The sequence below is a fragment of the Hermetia illucens genome, chromosome 3 (genome assembly GCF_905115235.1).
Source record: "Hermetia illucens chromosome 3, iHerIll2.2.curated.20191125, whole genome shotgun sequence".
NCBI classification, from domain to species: domain Eukaryota; kingdom Metazoa; phylum Arthropoda; class Insecta; order Diptera; family Stratiomyidae; genus Hermetia; species Hermetia illucens.
The window spans coordinates 145,674,730-145,696,848 of record NC_051851.1 but is presented as its reverse complement, the minus strand read 5'-3'; the positions used below and the strand labels follow the sequence as shown (position 1 = coordinate 145,696,848).

General features: G+C 41.4%; 1 protein-coding gene across 1 annotated transcript; it reads left to right on the top strand.

The window, feature by feature from the left end:
* The first annotated feature begins 252 nt into the window (after positions 1-252).
* LOC119652289 (cytochrome b5-related protein-like) lies at positions 253-16,273 on the top strand. The gene is made up of 5 exons (XM_038056286.1): positions 253-652; positions 6,537-6,663; positions 6,725-6,931; positions 6,988-7,370; positions 15,500-16,273. Exons 1-5 carry the CDS (start codon positions 573-575, stop codon positions 16,044-16,046), a joined length of 1,344 nt encoding a protein of 447 aa, XP_037912214.1. The 5' UTR covers positions 253-572; the 3' UTR covers positions 16,047-16,273.
* The last annotated feature ends 5,846 nt before the right edge of the window (positions 16,274-22,119 follow it).

Here is a 22,119-nt window from a genome sequence, read left to right as displayed (position 1 = left end):
CTCATAGCACCAGAGGACAACTAGTACACTGGAGATGCCTCGTATCTCATCATTTATCTCCCTCTATGGATATATTAAAATTCATTACTTTCAGTTTACTAAGCTGAAAATATTTTCTCGAAATATACTACATTCTCCTATGTATTCCCGCGCCTTCATATTATTCGCACGATCTCCATACAAATAGTACTGCGGTCCACTGTACATCTACACATTGTTCTGTACTGTTTTGGTGCGGTCTTTTGATTAAGACTCGCTGCAGCAATAAGCAGCTTTCCAGTCCCAGCTAAGTATCTGCAGGCGAAAAGATAGCTTCTGTATATGCCTCAGAAATTTTACTCTAACGAATAGTGGGCAGCAATGGGTCCAATCTCTTAAAGAACCATTGACCTTCCTCAATTTTTCGGATTGTTGTTTTGTGTCGGTCGCGGATGGAAATAGAGGAAACTTTCATTTTTATAATAACAAAACTTAGATTTCTAGTTTAGTGATCAACATTCGCGGATGTGATTCGAATGTGTTGTTCTGTGATAGCAAACTGTCCAGTGGTTCAATCTTAGTACTATCAAAACATGGGTGAAAAGTGGAAGCAGTCGATAATTTCCAATAAATATCCAACGAATCGTGATGTTCCATTGAAAAGCGCACAAAGGTCAGTAGTTTTAATATAAACAGTTGATTTGTATCTTTTACTTTGGGATCACCGTTACGCTGCACGAAATTAAGTTCAATGTTATTAAAACTTGTTTTATGGGCACGGATACCGAGTCAAAGTCAGTAATTATTGGCAAAATGCGATAGTGAGTAGAAAGAAGAAAAACTGGAAACAATGAAGGCTTTTATCTAATTTACATGTGGATGTTTTCGCAGAAATAAATTATAGTGTTTAGTTCATGCGCTGCAATAAACGAAGAGTTCTCATGACGCCCTCAAAGTGGCTAATTACCACTCCTAAGGACTTTGTATCTATCTAATGGGTTTAAAGTTCGAATGAAATGAATTAAAGTTTATTTCTATATTTATATCAGGCTTATCTGAGCTTTTTGCCGATTTCGAAACATTTCGTTATCATTAAACCGGCAATGAATAGTACAAAGTACATGCGTACGGAGTTGTGATTGCAATAATAACAATGAGCTTTTAAGGGGGTCATCCCGTGTGAAGGCCGTTTTTTGGCTTTCTTTAGAAATTTTTTGTGGAGAACTGGATAAAGATACAAATGTGAATTTTTCACCATATATTGAACAACAGAGCAATTTATACACTCAAAAAAAGTGTTGTTCTGCTGCCACGATAGAGGGCGCTGCAACCATCTTAGAGGAAAAAAAAGTAAACGGCATTTTAACGTATAGACTTAACTACAGTCCGCAAACTAGAATTATTAAAAAATAATAAAAGTTAAATTTTTGGTACCTTGTTAAACCTTTTTTTGTGAATTTTGGTGTTTTTTGACGGGTTTTTCAATGAATAAAAAACTACTGAATGAATCGCAATTATTCTAGTTTGCGGATCGTAGAAATATGTTCTGAATAAGTCGTGAAAATTTCAAAGAATTTCGTTTGATATATTTTGGGCTATGGTGGCGGCCGATTTTCAACACGCAATTTCGAGAAAAATGCATTTAAAAAGTAGAATGCAATTTTTAGCCATAAAACTTTAACTGACCGTTAATCTACTATACCTACACCATAAACCTTAGGTTTCTTCAAGAAACACATGTACAGTCTTGCCTTCAATTCTTGTTCTTTTAGTGAAGTCATTCGAATGTCATTCGAACTGATAAATACGCCCTTTATTACGGCGATCGGTATAAATCTGGCATGTGACTTATCACGTATTTAACACTATAATTTCCGAACGACTCCGAATATCAAAAAATCAAAATGCCCATATATTCTACACTATATCTAGATACAATTGATACCAAAAAAAATTCGATTCCGCAGATCCGACACACGGGATGACCCCCTTAAGGTCTCTGTTCAATTCTAGATTGCTGAGTGCTACACATTTACTCGCTTTTGCTGACTGTTATCGTGTTTCATGCTGCCTTCATTTGCTTATTGTATGTTCCCATTGAAGTTTAATTATGTATGCATTCAGTACTACAAATTTTACAAAATTACAGTAAACTTCAGAATATGGAAAAACATGAAAATTATACAAAAACAGTTGCCAGAATTAGATGGGACCCTCTATTTAGTATTCAGGTTAAATTTGATCGAATCAAATTCTGAAAAATATGGAGGGTCGACGCAGCAATAAACTTTTGTTTTCAGTGCTAAGCAATGTATTCCCTCATAGATGTAAAGACAATGAAAATGTACAAATCGAGCATTGAACAACAAACAATTTTCATTTTTACATCAAGTTCTGAAAACATTTAATTTTTCCATCTTCAAAATGCACCCCTAATCTCAACTTCTCGGACATGTTACCTACATAGACGTTCTACAGTTTTTATTCCATAATATTTACACCGTTGACTATGTCTTTCCGTCGCTCAATCAAGTTTTCTTACCTGCGCCATTAACTTCATCTCTGAATACCTTTCTTGAGCTGTACCTTGTTCATGGCCGCTATCCCCGAAAATCCTGGTATTCTCCAGGACACCAAGAGGAATGTCTAATTTAAACCTTTATAGGTACTATGGATATCCTCCATGTTCCCGTCAAGGGTCGCCTGTGACAGGATCCCCGAGATGCCCGAGAAAGAAGCTCTGACCCTCTATTTGGGATTATACCTACGTTGTAGGTAGTAGCCTTGTGAAAGTTTCTCAATAAAGAAGGAACCGCGGGTGACCAGTGCACGCTGGAAAACACTGAGACTCGCGGGAGCCGTCGACAGCTTTCTGTCGGCGCCAATGAAGTGATGTGAGCCTAGCTCTGCCTAGGTGGTTTATGTGTAAATGTATGAGGTGAGGATGAGGCGAAGCCTCTGAGAACTCAGAGCCTAGTGGTCCATTGTACCCGATTCCCTCGTCTAACGGAATATCCCGGGTTCCTTTATGTATCGCAAGATTTCCGTTAAGGGATGTGAGTTACAGTTGGTTGGTTGCCTGATGCGTCCATAGATGGAGCACTCGCTTGTCAATCAACCAGTTTGCCGCTCTTAGGACCGCAAACACTTCAACCGGAAAGCCTGATGGATATTGTCCCAAGGGAAAAGTCCACTTCTTGTTTTTATTTGAGAAGTAGACCACTGCTCCACAATCCTGTTCTGTATTTGAGCCATCAGTGTAGAAGACATTAGTATATCCTGACCGGCATTTCTCTGATTCGCCCCAGTTTTCTCTCCATTTCAAAATAACTCCATATCTTGCACTAATGTATGGGGATCAGAGAATCAGAAGCCATTGCGAAAACTAGATTCAATTCTCCCAATAACTCTTCCGATGCTCTGTGTCCTCTTCGTCCATTTTTTCCCCATAGTTCCAATCGAATTAATCTATGAAGTAGTCTCTGCAATTGAGTAATGATTTAGAGCTACGCCGGATGTCATGCTTATGGAACCGGTCATACCCAGGCACACTGTTATTTATAGTGTGACTAGTGTTCAGCGAAAGCCCTTTCGTTTCATCCTAACCCACCACACTATGGATGCATAAGCGAACATCGGTCTAGTCCACATTACTATCTGAGGTCTGAGTCCCCATGTCAAAGCAAAGGTCCGGCTAAACAACCCATAAGCATCGTTTCCTCTTTACCTTTACATGTTTGTTCCAAAGAAGCTTCTTGTCTAGAATAACTTCTGGGAGATGAAAGGTTACAGCCTTCATTTCTGGAAGACAAAAATAATTCAGTTTCCTCCTTTTTGTAAATAATACAATTGGGATTTTACTTGGATTTGCTGAAAACTGGCAACTGTCAATCAAATCAACGGCACGTTATATACATTTACACATCGTTACGAGATCTCGACCAACAACTAGCAGAGCCACGTCATCCGCATAAGCTTGAGCGTGTGTTTGTCGGTAAAGATGGAGGGTTTGCGGCAACGCATTTTGTACTATTCTCAGTAAAACAAAAATTAAATGCTGAGATTAGTGAAAGAGATAAATAAAGTATAATTGCAGTTATTCCACTATGATAAATCCTATATTACCTGATCTCTCTTAGTGACGAGTTCGACGACAGGCCGCCCAAGAAAATGCATCCAATGTCGTTAGAAACAAGATGATCGGATCGATTAACAAGCTTTGGAAAAATGCTAGGGCGTCCACCTCAGTCGACACGGCAGGACGGCCCAGTCCTGTCGAGAAATGGGCAAGGGTTGACGCATGGACGTAACTAAGTTAGTCTGAGCAAAACAAATGCGTGTCTGCACACTAAATATTGACACCCTAAGTGGAAAGACCGAGGAATTCTCAGGAGCCCTTCGGTAAAGTCGCATTGATATCAGCGCTCTGCAAGAAACCCGATAATCTGGTGGCAAAAGCTGTGACTTAGAACGCAAACGCGGTAAAAGTGACTATAAACTTCTCTATTTTGGTAGCCCACACACTTAATACGCTGTTGATATTGCCATCTCAGAAGGTTTCCGTGATGCCGTTAAAGAAGTCGAACGATTTGATAACTGCCTGGTGAAGCCCACCATTATATCAGCTGATCGTACTATTCACTTCTTCACCGCATACGCACGACAGAAATTCGACCTGATGCCGCGAAAGATGCTTTCTGGCAAGTGTGGCGGGTCTATCATCTATCGCTTGATGTCTCTGTTGGTGTTGATCACCCTCTCACCACTCCTCTTCGTTCTTGCTATGCAGACGATGTTTTCCTAGCCTCTATTAGCAAAAATCATGTCGAGACAATTTCTCCAAAGTGGAATGATCGCCTTATGCAATACGGTCTTCTACTTTGCTGCTGTGGGCTAGGCGTGTTCGTTTTTGCCTTGGTCATTCCTACCTACTGCCTTCTGAACCTTTTCTCTGACTCGGTGGTTAGTCGATCGAAAGTTAGTCAGCAGTTTTCTGCTGTAGAATATGCATTTCCTTGCTATGACCATACATACATCTACGGTGCTCTAGGTTGTCTGGAAGGCTCTCCCTTGACTTGGTGGACTGATCAATGTTTGCTGATCTATTGCTTTTGCAGACCGATGTCGATTTTGAACTTATTTCCTGCTTAATAGTTCAAAAATTAGAAGTAAAATTAGTAGAAATTCTCCTTGCTAACGTGTCAGGACATGCTACGGGTCAATACAGTGCTGATAAAGATCAGATCTACAAAGTGTTCAGATCAAATTTATTGGTTTCTAATGTATCTCACTGCCTCTTTCGTTTCATTTCAATAGTCCAAGCATGTGTATGTGTGCGTGAAATTCGCTCAAAGTATTCCCTGCTTGTTCTAAAAGGCGACTACAAAAGATGTAGATTTGTAAACGAACAACATGGAATTTCTCCTTATGCTTCGGTAACGCTACTGTACCTCGGACTGACCTTTCGGCTTCCAACGAGGTAAGATGGTATGGTTCCGGGAAAGTCATCCTGGGCTCTTATAACACCTTGCTCGGAAATGTTATGGGGAACACACAAAGACTGTGTTTCCGTTAATCGTATTGATAATGGTGAGCACCTTCCACCGGCTCGTCATTGACTGCACATGGTTTAAGGGCAGAGCCAGAAGATAAGTTGGGATCGGCCACATCGTTATCAGCGATAAATTTAACAGTTGTCTTCTGGATGTGCGAAACAAAAAAGTAGCTGATGTAGGGCTCAATCGAGATCATCACTTGATGGTTGCTTGAAGCTTGTTGAAATAGCTGCGGATTTCGAGGCAGAACCAAACAGAATCAGACTGAAAATAGAAATCAACAAAGCTAAGGTCTTTAATCTGAGGGGTCATCACATTCTTTCTATTTATATTAAGGGGCGGAACATTAAGGACGTCGATCAATTTGTCTGCCTTGGTAGCGTTTTTTTCTGCCAAAGTCAACACTGGGCTTGACATCACCCAACGCGTTGCCAGCGCTAGATCCACCGTGCCAATATTCTCTCATTACTATCAGCACTTTGCTTCAATAGCTCTGACATATCTCCTCATCTAATGATGCCGATCACCGGCCTCCCATTGTCGCCTTTTTCAAGGTGGTCCTCACCAGTATTTGTCACTAAGTACGTAGTCTTCGCTAACATGCCCCTACATATACTTAGCTAGTAAGGGTGAGTTACTTGCAAACGTTAGATTCATGATAAAACCAATTTCACGATTCAAAACCTATCCCCAGGTTGGCGCTATTTTAATAATAATGGTAAGCTCTCTAATGCATCCAGATCATTGGACATCATAAAATTTCCATAATCAAAAACGTAGACCTTACATCCGCTCCCCCTACACGCATCGCGCTTCCATGCAAGTGCACACTAAACTGATCTTCACTCATAATCTTGAGGTTTTCCGATGATGATGAAAAGCTTAGTTTTTCAAAATTACGCACTTTAGCATATGGTTCCGTAAAAGGCTATAAAAATCAAATTATTCAGACGATTTATGGAACCTTCGAATTGACTTATGGATCCTTATACTTTTTCACAGCTGGCTTGATGGCAGAAGGGAAGATGATAATGCGGAAGGCTTATGGAGAATTCACGACTCGCTCTATGATTTCAGCGATTTTATCCAACGTCATCCAGGTGGACCAGATTGGCTCAAACTAACAAAGGTGGGTATTCTAAAAACTATGATAATTGAATATCACATATAACACTTTTTGTCCTTCATAGGGAATCGACATAACTGAATTATTTGAAGCTCACCACATATCTGAATACCCAGAGAAAATGATCGAAAAATATAAAGTTCGTGATACAGAAAAGCCAAGAAACATTACTCTTACAATAAAAGAAGATGGCTTCTACCGGACACTTAAACGTCGCGTGAGGACCAAGCTTGCCACAATTGATTCTAAGGAACTGTATCAAAAATTAGATGTATTTTACACTAAATCTGTTAGCACAGGAAAACAATTAGAACCCTATATTTACAGAATATTCATAATTCTCTACTTGCGGCTTCATATCTACTATGCATCATGAGCGCATATTACCAAAGTACCTTCCTAGCATTAATTGCCGGACTTCTTGTCAACTGGACTGTGATAATCGCACACAATTACTTCCATCGCAAGGATAATTGGCGAATGTATACCTTCAACATATCGATGATGTCTTACCGAGAATGGAGGATCTCCCATGCTATGTCGCATCATATGTACGCAAACTCATATCATGATTTGGAGTTGTCATTGTTTGAACCATTTCTTTGTTGGATTCCGAGTCCTGATCTAAAGAATTTTGTAACAAGGTATCTGTCCTGGATTTACAGCCCAATCATATATGCTGTAATACCGATTTTGCAGTTTGTAAAAAGGTGAGTAGATTCAGTCTTCAAATATATATAAATACCTTCTGGCTGCTGCCGTATGTCAATCAAATTAATTGTATTTATTAGTGCCATAAGAACTGATAAGTACACCCACCTCCTCCATTTATCTAAGATAAGATAGGCGTTCATTATGTATTAATCTATCTAGCCATTTTATAACTCTTTCTTAAGCTTGCTGGAACTTTCAAAAAAATTTTTGTCAGAATATTACGTAAATGCGTAGTACAAATCTCAAATTAAAAAGAAAAACTACAGCGGGTAATGCTCACCTGTCCTTAAGTTCAAAATTCGGCTTCAGACAGGTAAGTACACTCTTTTGATGCCACAAACTCCTAAGATTATGACTACTGTTGGAAGGGCAAGGGAAGCCGTCTAACTGCCCAAGATTTTCAGAGATAGCCCATACCGTCTAAGAATGGCAGCTTCCTCTTCCTGCAATCTGACCCCAGTTAGAGAAAAGGAACTGCTGCTCCTTTTCGCAGCTTCAGAAAAGCGAACTGGAGGGTATGCTGGTTCTAGGCATGGTCCTCTGTAGACTAGTGCCCCGTTCCGTGTGCAAACCGCTGTAATCCTATACGCATAACCCTGTACATTTGAAGTCAATGGCTGTCAAGTAGTGCGAGTATATTCTACCCTTCAGAACTACCAGTGAATTAATCCACCGAAGCGCTATCAGAATGGAACCTTACCTGGCCAGTCCATCGTCCATCAATGGAAAATGTCCTCACTGTGTACGAAACCTTAAGGACTGTCAAGAATGGAAGCTCACCTGGCCAGTTGATCGTCCATCAATGAAAATGTCTTCACTGAGTACAAAACCTTAATGACCCCTTGCCTGTCGGTCGGAAGGGTTATATTACTCTTGTGATCATGCCCCAGCCATTGAAAGACGCCAGTACCTACGCTTGAAATACAGTGACGTATCCCACAGCTCGAACACACTGTTTATATCCGGGAATATTCCCACACCGACTCCACTCACTGTTCTTGATTTGTCGATAAAAAATACTGTGTCATAAGTCGCAACACATCGGCGGTCTTCCACTATGCCCTGTCTGGAAACCCCATCACAAAATTCCATTTAAAACTCAGCTTGCATTCGGCGAAATCCGTTGGGAATACCCAGTTCCACATGTGGGGCAGGACTGCAGAGTCCCAGTAGCACGCGCACATACGCTTATTCCGATCTTCTTAAGCTGGGTCCTATTATATTTCCTGCTCAGTGCCGGCCACTACACCCAATTCTCGCCAGAGACCTCATTTTCTTACCAAGGTCTTCTTGCAAGCAGATAAAGTTGTACGTGCTTCCTTAAACCACAGTTCTATATTTAGTCTCCAATTTAGCCACGATCGCACCCAGATATTTTACGTTGGAAGAAAGCGACAATATTTGTTCGTATAGCCCCGGGATGTGAAATTCGCAAATCCTTTTCTTGACGATAAATAACATCAGTTACGCTTTGGTTTCATTTATAACGATTCCACATCTTTTAAACCAGTGGCATACTTTCCCAACGCGCTGTTCTTAATCTCGAAGGGAAACACACTTGACACCAATATTATCCAGTCGACGGCATAAGCCATCATCTGTAACAATAAGTATGTTTACATATAGACAAAATGACCATCCAAAATTTGGCGTTGTAGTGCCAGTTGATACCCGCTTACGTGCTTAAACAGTTCGGGAATATGGGAGAGGCCCTCTGGAACTACAGTCTCTCTCACGTTATCGCAAATAACTCATTTGTTTTCGTCCTGGCAGAGCTGAAAATTATATAAGAATGAATCATAAAATTCAAACAATACAAGAAAATTGTAAAACGAGATTCTCCAGTTTACCAGATCCCCTTTTTACGAGCTATTCACTTTCCAGAACGCTTAACCTTAACCTACTAGTCGAGTTGAACTATCTAATGCCTTCTCGGGCATTATAATATTGTAATGTATGTAATCGATAATTCATATCGTAGGTTTAGATTTTAAAAACGGGATCTTCATGTCTTTTAAGAGTTTCTGAGAATAAGCCTTGCCTCACTTCAAATTTGAACATTTTACCCTTTATTTCTCTACTTTGCAACGAATATTAAATAAGGGACATATTACTTTAAGCAATAATCAACTCCTGTTGTTTGATACCCCATATTACTATAAAGATTTATATCCTTCTTCCCTTCCTTAACCCCACATAAAATAATGCCTATCACAGTATACTTGGCCTTCGGTCTGTACCCAACCGATCGCATCGCAATCATCATCATCAACTGCGCAACAACCGGTATCTGCCCTAGGCCTGTCTTAATAAAGAACTCCAGATATCCCGGTTTTCAATTCGATATCCCTAAAAGCTGTCAGGCGTCCTGATCTCCGCCATCGCTCCATCTCAAGCACGGTCTGCCTCGTTTTCTTTTTCTACCATAGATATTGCCCTTATAGACATTCCGAGCTGGATCATCCTCATTCATACGGATTAAGTGACCGGACGGTCATGGTATCGCTCATATATTTCGTTGTTATGTAGGCTACGGAATCATCCATCCACATGTAGGGAGCCAAAAATTCTTCGGAGGATTCTTCTCTCGAACGCGGCCAAGAGTTCGCAATTCTTCTTGCTAGGAACCCAAGTTTCCGAGGAATGCATGAGGACTGGCAAGATCATAGTCCTGTACAGTAAGAGCTGTGACCCTATGGTGAGACGTTTCAGGCGAAACAGTTTTTGTAAGCTGAAATAGGCTCTGTTGGCTACCAACAACCGTGCGCGGATTTCATCGTCGTAGCTGTTATCGGTTGTAATTTTGGACCCTAGACAGGAGAAATTATCAACGGTCTCAAAGTTGTATTCTCCTATCTTTATTCTTCCCGTTTGACCAGTGGGTTTTGATGTTGTTGGTTGGTTGGTTTTCGGTGCTGACGTTGCCACCATATATTCTTCTTACCTTCAGCCCAAGATCCCGTGCTAATCGTCGCCTGCTCGATCACGATGAAGGCAGTTTTTACGTCTCGGGTCGTTCTTCTCATAATATCAATATCGTCAGCATAGGCCAGTAGTTGGCTGGACTTAAAGAGGATGGTACCTATTGCATTTACCTCAACATCACGGCTCACTTTCTCGAGGACCAGGTTAAGAAGGACACATGATAGGGCATCCCCTTGTCGTAGACTGCGATAGCAGCCCTTTTTTGATAAAAGTGGATCTGACCGATAGACAAGTGGGTAGACATGCAGCAAACCAATTTTAATAATGTGTATGGAATTTATCCGAAAAAAAAATCTTAAAAACAAACGTCTAACGTCCGAATGGCTTGATGGAAAGAGAGAATAATCATGGATTATACCATCCACTCCACTGGCCAATGTCGTCTAGTCTCGAGTGCCATTGTGGCTTGACAAGCAGGCTCCCTATCCAGTCTGATATCTTTTATTTTAAAAAGGTAGAAATCTCTCAAAAAACGTTCGCTTGGATATGGATATATACAGTATTTTTACACACTAAAACCGCTCTCGGTGCCCCATGCATCCACAGTAGGGTATTACATCATACATCGCAGTTAGATCTCTAGTTCTATAAAAAGCACTCGCCGTGCGAAAGATTTGATCGAGCCAGGGTGGTAAACAGGACAAAGGCTGAAAAAGAAGAACTCTTTCAATAGATCTGATCATGGAATAGACGACATCCCAATTCTCCTGGTGTGCTAGCGTTTTCTCCATAAGATTTTTTGGTGCTAGCACTTCATCAGGATTTTCTCCTAGGTTTCTCCTCTTGTCCACGAATCTCATACAGTGGAAAAATAGGTGTTCTTGATCCTCTGGATAATCCGGTGAAATACCCAATTTCAGAGATATTAGCCATCCATCCTGGCCATCAAAGCTCTGTGAGAAACTAGGTGCGGTTGTAATTGACCTTCATGCTATTTACCAAACCCTGCTTAAAATGGATTAGTTTGTGTGTCCACCGACCGTTCCCCAAACATCCGAATTATCGGTGGTGCCACCTATTTATATATGTCCTTGTGAACGTTCTAAGATGTCAATCCGCATCATTTCCGATGCATGCTGCATCATCTGAGACTGTCCTGAATTTAATAAAGGCACATACGCTGCGGATGCTTTGTTGCAAGCATATTACAACTGAGCTGAGCTCCGAGTCCGCATTACTCCTAAATATTTGATTGTTGCCTAATATAATCCCCAGAACCGCTTCCATTTCTTTTCCGCAAGTGTCAGTCCAGTGCCTTCAAACCAACTCTTAACAGAACTGATTGCTTTCTTTGAGTATAACACAACATCCTTAAGATGCTTTGTAACCAAAATCAGGACTACGTCTTCGGCATTGTCTACAACAATGACCTGCTCTGGATTGGGCAGCTTACAGGATGTTCCACAATAGTAAGGAGACCTGTGGAATACCTGCGAAGATCACGTACTCCATACGTCCATCGTCGATACCATATGAGGGCATTATTTTTTTTGCTGAATAGCTGTCGACAATAGCAGTCAGCTTGGAACACCAATTGTCATCAGTATTAGACCCCAATTGGCCGGGTTGAAATCATTTCTCCCTTTCTGGAACATAACTACACAATATTTCGCTATAATTATCCTTTCAGTGAATTGAACTTTTGGGCAAGCCAGTAACCACTTTGATGGCTCTCAACATCCGGAAACAATCTGTTGTCACCACCCACTGTGTTACCTTCCATCGTGTCTACGAGCCATATGGATCTATAGAAGGATGGCTTGTCTACAGTTTTTCAATCCATAGGCAATACCAAACGCAGCCGCTCTATGACATATACTTAAGGGCACTATTCGGTACACAGAAGGAGGAATTAGTCTCTGCGTTATGTAGAGAGTTATCTATGGATATTCTTGACTTATTAGGCTGCTCTAGCCTCACTCCAGGAATCTGTCTGGCGTCTTTTTCAGCTTAGACTTTCGAATTAAGGGTCTCTAACCCGATGGCTAACCTCATAGTTCAACAATGACTTGAGTGGGTATACTCTTCACAAACATGCCAGAACATGCCAGAAAAGTAAGCCAGATCTACAAGTGAATCAGACCTGTTTTGTTTATATCCACATCGCCTTCCAGCAACAATAAGTTAGGTCTAACTCCGAAAAAATACTCTAATTAACTACGCCCCGCGGCGTTCTTTGTCGACTTTCACCCTAAAAGAGGCCCAATGGTAAAGCCACCGGCAATTACCTATAAGCATCATCCCTTTGCATCGAAATCAAAGTGGTCACACCCACACCCGGTAAGCACATACTCTTACCCTAAGAGCCGGTATCTTGCAGAATGCTAAATGCTAGATTACGGTAGGCCATACCAGCTATAGACATGCACATAGCTTCCTCCTTTGGATGTTACTTCATCGAGATATTTGCACTACAAACCGATCTCATGCGATTGGGCATGCACTCCGGCGATTAAGTGTTGCTTAGACTTATGATACTGTTGGAGCACTAAGTTTTGACTGTTCCTTGAGAGCACGTTCTTTTTCTAGTGAACTGTTATAAAGCACCCTGATAGCTTCTACCGTATTTTCAATGGCACATTATGTTTGTCTTTGGCAACCCCGGATAACGCAACTATGTTGGTCTAAGCTCAGTTCAGTTTCTCCTAATTAGAGTTATATTTGCAACGAATCTGGGAAGGATTATTCTTTTTAAACACTCCTTCATCCTTTAGAGCATTTATTGTGGTTTCCTGAGCTTCTACATTTGCCGTCTCTGACCTATATAGGTTTTAAAATTGACGAGCTTCCTGTGAATTGATCCATATCCTGGTCATGGAGTACGTCTTCCGGTCGCCTCATTTGAACAATTGATAGCGATCTCCAGGCAGCTTATTCTTCTTTGCTTTTACTATTCGTATCCTTGGTAAGATCATACTTCATTTAAACACCTCCTCCCTCAAATCCAAGCACCCAAAGTGGGGGATCGTCTGAAAATCTTTAAACGCTCGTATCTCCATTAATAGTCACAATTTCAAGAAAAGGGACTTAATTCGTGATCACTCGTGTACGGGAGAATTAGAGCTTTCAAATGGTATATACGGGGACTCTAGCAGGAATCTTTTGAAAATATTTAAACCCTCCCTGGAGCATGCTTGAACACTCCCAAAAACCAGCCGTAATTCCGTCCCGAATTTCTGCTCCATAAGCTTTTCCCTTCACTCATCTTCCCTTTTAGTTTTGTAATCCGGATACAATTTTATTTTGGTCTACAAGCCATAGATGTTTCAATACATGCCCGTGCACAGTCTAAAAAGAAACCACATGAACCAATATTTACACATCAATTAGTTTCCTCCTATCTCCCGTCTGGGGTCCAGCCTGATAGCTCGTTCCTGATATCTCAAGCATTAGCTGTTGTTATGTCTTATGTCTACCCGATTCCTACTAGGGTCTCCTTGGACTTGGGAAGTGTGGAAAGTACTTGAAGATGGCAAGCCTGTTCGTAATTAACTGACAGCTGAACAAGCTATCTTTTGGAAAAATTATATCCTTCTGAACCCTCACTTAATAACAGATTAGACTAGACTTTATTAACTTCCTCAGGTAATTACAAATCCAGGACACTATTTGTTAAGCAAAATTATAAAAGGTTGCTTGACGTCACCTCCACACCTGTAAATCGGGCCATTTTCACCTTCTGGACTTTCGGTGTGCATTCGATATATATATATACGAAAACGGTAATTCACACTACCTTGCTTCCAGGGCCCATTAGAGGGCTTACTGTCGTCATGGTTCTCGGTTTTGTTGTAAACAGTCTTACTCTTAGGCCTAGGTTATGGATAGGTAGGTAGATATCAGTGGCCGCTTCGAGGAGCCCATTTAGCGCTGTGATGTGCCGTTTTGATGCCACAAATTCCTAAGACCGTGACTGATGTTATGAGAGCAGGGAGGGAGAGTCTAGCCTACTCGGACCTTCAGAGCCAGCCCCTAGCATCCACGAAGGAAAATAGCTCTCGCACCCTGCAGCTAGAAATCTCACTGAGGTTCCCAAAGAATGGTTTACCCAGTGTCTGTAGCCTGACTCTAGCAAGAGCTTGGCAATCGCAGAGAAAGTGCATGAGGATTTCCTTTCCTTCTCCGCAGCTTCGCCAATGCAAATTGTAGGGTATGCCGGGCCTGGCGATATGGTACCCTATGGGTCAGTGCCCCTTTCAGACCGCCGTAATCTTGAATGCATTTGCACGTGTCTGGTATCTATCGTGATCGCGCTATGTCATAAGCGTGCCAAATTCTCCTTGACTTGGCACAGCTCGTAAGCCTTTGCCATCTTAGGCCCGTGGCTGCTAGATAGTGCGAGTAGACTCCGCCTCTGACAGCCGCCAGCGAAACACCGACTGTATTCACCGAAGGGCTGCCAAGAGCAGAGCCTCGTCTGGCCAATCCGTCAGCCCACTCGTTTCCCTCTATGTTCCTATGCCGAGAAGCCAGAGGAGGGTGAGCTTGAGCGTGCCACCCAGACGGTTCAGCGCGTCTCTGCACTGCCCCACCAGCCTGGAAGATCGTCGTCGTTGACTACAAGGCCTTGACACGTGAAGGATCAAAGCGCTCAAAGGACCCCCCCCCCCCAATTCCCCGAGCCTGGCTAGCACAGAGGCGCGCAAGAATGTGTCAACCGAGCACTTTGGTGGAGCTTCAGTCCCAACATTTTAAGTTTCTGGGATAGCTCTTCCTTCAACCACTCAGGAGGGTCGTTTGATCATCCTATTTCGTTTAAGTTCATGACAGTAGTATTTTTATTAAGAACAGCTTTGAGAGAATGTATAAAAGGTATGAGACATTTGAGCAGAATGGAAAATTGGATGTTTTTGTCATCCTATTCCGCAGCAAACTAATGGAAACCGGAAAGTTTACCAAATTTGTAACTTCCCTTTCTCTTTTCCATAAAATCATGATCCCATGTAGTATCTTCCAATTACTTTTATTTGGTACTCGCCTAAATCGACTAGTAGAGAAAGCAATTAGAAATTTACTATCTCGGATTGTCCACGCTAGTATGCACCCTTTCGTATAAAATTAAACGAAAAAATGTATATTTTTCTGCTGGAAAATGTGAGCTCTATTGCGTCTAATTCATCCATTACCATTTTTATTACAGATCCGTGCTCAGTGTGATCCTAGGAACCAAACAACTATATTGGGATGACATCATACCATTCACTATCCCACTTGCTATGTACTTCACAGTAAATATTCCATTGCTCACCATCCTAAAGATATGGCTGACCATGCTGTTAAGTTGCGGATTCGCATTCGGACTAATCGGATTGACCGCAGCACATCATCATCCCGAAATCGTTCATGATGGCGACGCAATGAGGGACAATCGCGACTGGGGACTGTATCAAATTGACACAATTATTGACCGCAGAGATCTCAAAGGATCACAATTACTGGTTTTAACACATTTCGGTGAACACATTTTGCATCACCTATTCCCGACTTTAGATCATGGGGTCCTGCCAGAACTTTATCCAGTTTTATATGAAACTATGGCCGATTTCGAAGGAGAGCTCAGAGAATGCAGCTGGATTCACCATATCATCGGTCAATTCCGGCAATTGGCCAGAATCACACCGAACCCTTGCCCACCAGGACATCAGAAGAGGAAGGGGAACAAACAGAAGTTCATCTCTGCTCATTGATGGAATTTACTTAAGGTCCTTAATATGTAGGGATTTTCTACAAACACAATGGAATTATACATAGAACTTAAGGGATTTTTTTATACAGGTCGTTTTGTGATTTATTAGGTAAGTTAAGGATAATTATTGGTGTTTGATAAAATTGTTAGAGAATTTTTTAGTTACCGTCATAGACGAGCATGCACTTCATTACTATAAAGACAAAATACTAAGAACAAATAAAAATATCTTGAAGAGCATTATTGTTTCTACTCATTAGACACTAGGTCATCCAGATTTTTCTTGATCAGCTGCTAGATAACCAGAGGACAGGTCAGGTCCAGAATTTTCTAGATCAGCTTTAAATAATCAGTACGAGTCAGGTCAGATGCATGACTTAAGACCACTACCAAATATTATAAAACTCACCTCAAGTGAATCCAGCAACGCGAATGTCCCTATTTGCACATATTCTGCTGGTTTTTCACTACCCTAAATATTAATAGGGATGGACGGTTCGCACCAAAGTTGCCCTCCTACTTAATTTTTTACCAGCCTTACTAACCTATCGGTTCCTCTAAACCAAAGCAAGAACTACTCCAAATCCCGAGATACGGGATCAAAAACTAGAAAACCCAATGGGAGTAGTGAACTCGCCTACTAACTTTTAAACCTCAGATATCAAAAAACCGTGGATGACCAAGATTACAAACAAAAAGACGGAAAAGCAAGCAAAGATATGAATTCGCCGAGAGGCGATTATTATCTCTCATAACACCATCATCTTTCATATGCAAAGATGCTGAAAAAGGTTATAGTTAATCCCAGCATAAAAGGGCTAGGGTTGAATATGTTCAGGTTGTACGGGCAAAGTTTTCGCAGTTATGTCAGGTCATGTCATTTGAAGAGAATACAGCAATTCAAAACCTGAAACATGGCATCTATATACAGTACGAGCACTTAGATGTAGTCATATCCAGAGAAAAAGTCTGTACTGCCTCCAAAAGATCATTTAAGTTAAAGGAACTTGGAGAAGAATTCATTATGAGCTTGAGGAGAGACTACCAGTAGAAGCACCATTAAAGTTTTTGGGGCCGGAAGTTCGCCTAACGCAGGGGACGCTGCATATAGAAGTGACCAGAAACCGACCAGAAGGTTATAAGACGCACTACTCCGAAAATAAGACTCAGTTTTCCATGCAAACAGTCTTGCATGCTGCCCATTTCGTGTATAAATCTGAAAGTCGAAAACAGAAGAGAAGTGGAAGGGATGTTAATGTTGAATGCTAATGAGAAGAATGTTTTTTTTTTAATTCAGGGATAAGGATGTTCACGTTTCAGGCACCTTACTGTTTCAAAAAGCCGAGGAACTGTCAGAAAGAGGCGAAAGGACAACTTCAAGGTTCCAACCTTTGCAAGAAGAAGGAAAATATTTGAACAAACAAAGCCCTTACTCATCGCCAAATATCTAGCCTTCATTCAATGCTGATGGAACTGCAACACACTTGTATTAAGCAATCGACCTCTGCAAGAAAATCACCGTTCTCGTAGCTTTATGCCTGATCAACGAATCGTGCAGTAACATTATTAATGTGAACATCAAAACTACTTTCACAGGCTTCATTAAAATTGAGGAAGAGCTGGAGAAAGAAGAAGAAGTAGTTACCAGCTTGATACGCCAGAAGACCTTGCTGAAAGAAACCACAAGGCCAGGTTGGATGTAGACCACAGTCTTCAAACCTCTGAGACGTACTCCCAAAATCAAACCTGTCAGTCCACTATGAACGAATCCAGCAATAGGAGCCCATCAAGTGCATGAAGGTATTGAGAAAGACTGCCCAGCAACAGGGGATCGTTTGCAACGCTAACTTTTTGCAGACACCAAAATAAGTCTTATTAACGGTGTTCACTGTACTTCAAGCATCTTATGTTTGAACGAAGGCATGCCTCCGTAGCACTGATTGATCCAAAAAAAAGCAGAAGGGATGGGGAAAAAGTGCAACAGGACACCAAATGCATATTTTACCAAGAAAAAGAGGAACGGAATAACAAGCATGTTTTGAAAGTGAAAAATGTCCAAAACTTGAAAAGGCATCAATTGCAATGAGAAAGTTGTTTAGCAAATAACCGGTCGACACTAGGTTGAATTCAGATCTGGGTAATTGCTATTCCCCATTGTTTAGGATAAGTGAGGGATCCTAAGTCCACAACCACTTGCTGTTTGACCGGACCGGAGGTGAGGCAGCGCCTGACGGGTTGCCTCTGCCCGGGACGAAAACGTTTGTCCTATATTTTTTGAATGCTTGGGTACCATGCCCCAAACGAGGGATCCGTTGACCAAAAAGACGTGAGAGTAAATTGGTCTCCATTTGGTCCGGTCCAACAGCAAGTGGTTGTAGACTTAGGATCCCTCACTTATCCTAAACAATAATTTAGCTTTAGCCTTGCTTGGGCTCAAACTATTGGCGGTTTCAATTGGATATAACTCGCACCCTTTGCGTGTTTTTCCAAATATATAAAGGAGCATTTTCCATCTGATGCCACTCACGGTCACGCTGCTCCCAGGGCAGAAATGGCAGAGGTATGAAAGAGAATATAAGATGAGATATAAAAATATTCAGGTTCGACTCCACATGTACAGTAAATTCCAATCCTTGTATTACCAGTCCTAGTATGAAGTCCACGCACTATTACTAAGGCAGACAAAGCTTCCACCCCCGCTTGGGTCGTAATCGAAAAGTGTATGCGGGTAAACAAGAGCTTAGCACTCCATATTTTAAACATCTACCGTAAGATAAAGTCTTCAATGATTACGTGCTCTCACGAATGAGTATTTACCCCTGGAATGGTTTTGACAACATGACCAGTCGAATGACTGCCACTAACATAGCTAACGTCAGGTCTCTTGGCTGGTACCTTCCCCTGGGCCTAGCCAAGATTTCCTCCTTCTTGTGTTCTAATCTAGGTCTCCTTGGCGCATTCCTGCCTTCCAGCCTGATCTCTCCTGCTTCCCTCCCCATCGACTTTCTTGTTGAAAGCCTAGGTCTATCCCGAGCCCTCTTAAGAACCACTTTCGGTTCCAGGCTTTGCTTTAGATAGCACAGATATCATTTAGCCTCTACGCGACTAAGGTCTACTTCCTTCTTAACGTCTGACATGCTGATCTCAGACGTACTTTCACTAGTCCCTGCCATCTAATCAAACACCTTTGTTAGCTGTGGTCTTTGCAGCGGGCCAATGTTAGGCTTGGATCCATTGCTTGATTTCCCAACTTCTTCCTTCTTGGGTATAATCACCTAATTATCGGTAATGCGGTGATATACCGTTGGGCCAGTTTGGAGTCCCACTGGTTTGTTGTTACTTTTGGTGTCATTTGTGTTGTTAATTTTACTCATGTGATTCCCACGGGTATACGGGATTAAGAGTTCCGCTTTACCATAGCCAGGTAACACGGCAAGGCCAAACTTACTTACTTACTGAGACTACCAGGTGTCAGTGGTCATGAACCAATTCAACTTCTCAACAAAATTGATTTGAATGACTAGGTTGACCATGACCAACGTATTAGGCCAGAGCAAAGCAGCAGAATTACTGTAGGCACATCCCCAACTGACTCCGAAAAAAAGATGAACTACCACGTGTCCAGTTTAACCTGACATTGGTCAAAGTGATCTAAGACTTTGGAGTAAGCATACGGGTACAATCCTCAATAAGACCATCTAATTACTAACATATACGGATGACATTGATATCATATATAAAATATGACATACCCTAAAGGAAGGTTTCGTTCACATTAAGCAGGTGACGTAAAATCTGGGCTCAAACAAAACAAATGAAAGTAATACCAACATTTTTTTGTCGTAAAATTAGATTCGAGAAAAGTGACGGACGCACTGGTCAATTATAGATAGAAAAATATGACTTTCAAGTGGTTGAATAATTCTGCTATCTATGGTCAAAAGTCACAGCCGATAAGAAAACGAATGGAAAAATCCACGCAGGACTGTTGACAGCCAGCAGAATATTCTTTACTCTATAAAAATCCTTCCGCTCAAAATGTCAATCCACGGGTCATAAGCAAAAAAAAATGCAAACTCGTAGTCACATTCCAGTCTAAACAAATTTCGACTCCCTACATGAAGAGAAACAATTCAAACGCCTACAATGACGAAATCTAAGAGGAAAGTCATAACTAGACAGTTGTAGATAAAATCATGTTCAACAGGTAGCGGTGGAGAAACTACGTGATCTGAATGGACACGAAAGACCTTTCCCGGGAAAAAAGTAAGATTTATATCTATTTGAAGGGAAGACCCAAGGACGCCAATAATTAATTTGGAGGAAAGAACTGGGCTTCTTTCGCTTACGACCGGGTCGTCTGGGACTTTCAATTGCGGCCGAGCCAGACGGGGCAACGGTTAAATAATAATGATTAAACTTTTAAATAGACAGGATCTTGAATTTGTTATAACGAACTATATAGTCTAACCGAGGCTGAAGATGTGCAAATATGGTATAATAGTAACAGTAGTGTCCACTGCAAACTTTAAGGTCAAGTAGTACCCAAATACCTTCAAGAATTGTATCATAACCGAAAGAAACCTTGTGTCTATAAAGGAGCTACGCTTCAATCATCAGCAGGATGAGATCATTTCGAAACCATCAATTTTTCTCATACATCGTGAGTTGAGAACGCCTGGTATCCAAATTCATCGGTCGTGCTCGCATCCTACCCCTTGTACCTACTCAGCCTTTCACACGATAATAACATTCTTGACCACTAATCTTCCGCCACTGCACTGCATCAAGGTAGGTAATCACCAAAACCAATCAAGTAAGAAACAATCCATGGAAAATACCCTTAAATACAAGCATATTCCAGAACACCCACTCTATTTTAGCCAATATGTAGCTTTTGAAAGACGTTAAGATACTAAAAACGTAATTGTAGCGTTTTTGTGATGGTTTTCAAAGATTACTACTTGGCAGATGAATCAACAACATTTGCAGGTCAACAGCTATTCTCGACTGAATGCTTCACATCCGTGACCTAAGCTAATTAACTCCACTATAGTGGTATAAACCAGTCTGTATATTGAAATTTATCAATTTACTGATAACAGTTCAAACCTCATCCTCACCAACCTTTACTGATAGCAAGTAAACCTCAACCATTTGCGATCATTCGCAAACATAGTGATCATAGTTACACTGGCGTAGTTTAGAGTAGATCATTTTAAAGATATTTATTTGAATTTTAGAGGACGTGGGGGCCAGTAGGGACTATTAGGGCTATTTTATTAAAAACTACCAGAAAATACTCCTTAGCTAAAGTGATATTGTTAGTGGGATGCGCCATAAGCCACTTACATACATCCCATCCCATCAGTGTGCTTCGATCACCCAACGATTTTCGGAGAAGCCTGCACCACTTGCGACCCACCCTTCAGCCATCCTGGGATATTGGGTGCCACTGCATAACATTACACGTAATGATGTTGTCACTTTTTCCCGCTGTCCTGTTTGCACCCACTTCCGCACTCTACTCACCACGTCCACGAGTATATGGCCCGTATGCTGACCAAGTTCTTCATCCCTTATTTTCTCAATATCCCAATAACACGACGCAGATATGAATTAAGGAAACCTTACAGCTTTCGAATAACATTGCGGGTTTCTGGACTTTCCTTTATAGTACCACATCGCCGTGGGGCTTGATATTAATACTGAGGTCTCTACAATTCCACACTGTGGCCAAAACAAACAACTAGAAGGCAATCAGGCGATTGCACTGTTCATTTGAAAAAAGGAAGAACGAAAATAGGCGACCTTTATCAAATATTCCAAGCAATGGGGCTACAAAGATATTACTACAGACAAAACCGCATTCTGTGTGTAGAGCCCAAGTTCCACTGAAGCGAGATCCTACGCATATCATCATCATCAACGGCGCAACAACCCGTATCTGGTCTAGGCCTGCCTTAATAAGGAACTCCAGATATCCCTGTTTTGCGCCGAGGTCCACCAATTCGATATCCCTAAAAGCTGTCTGGCGTCCTGGCCCACGCCATCGCTCCATCTTAGGCAGGGTC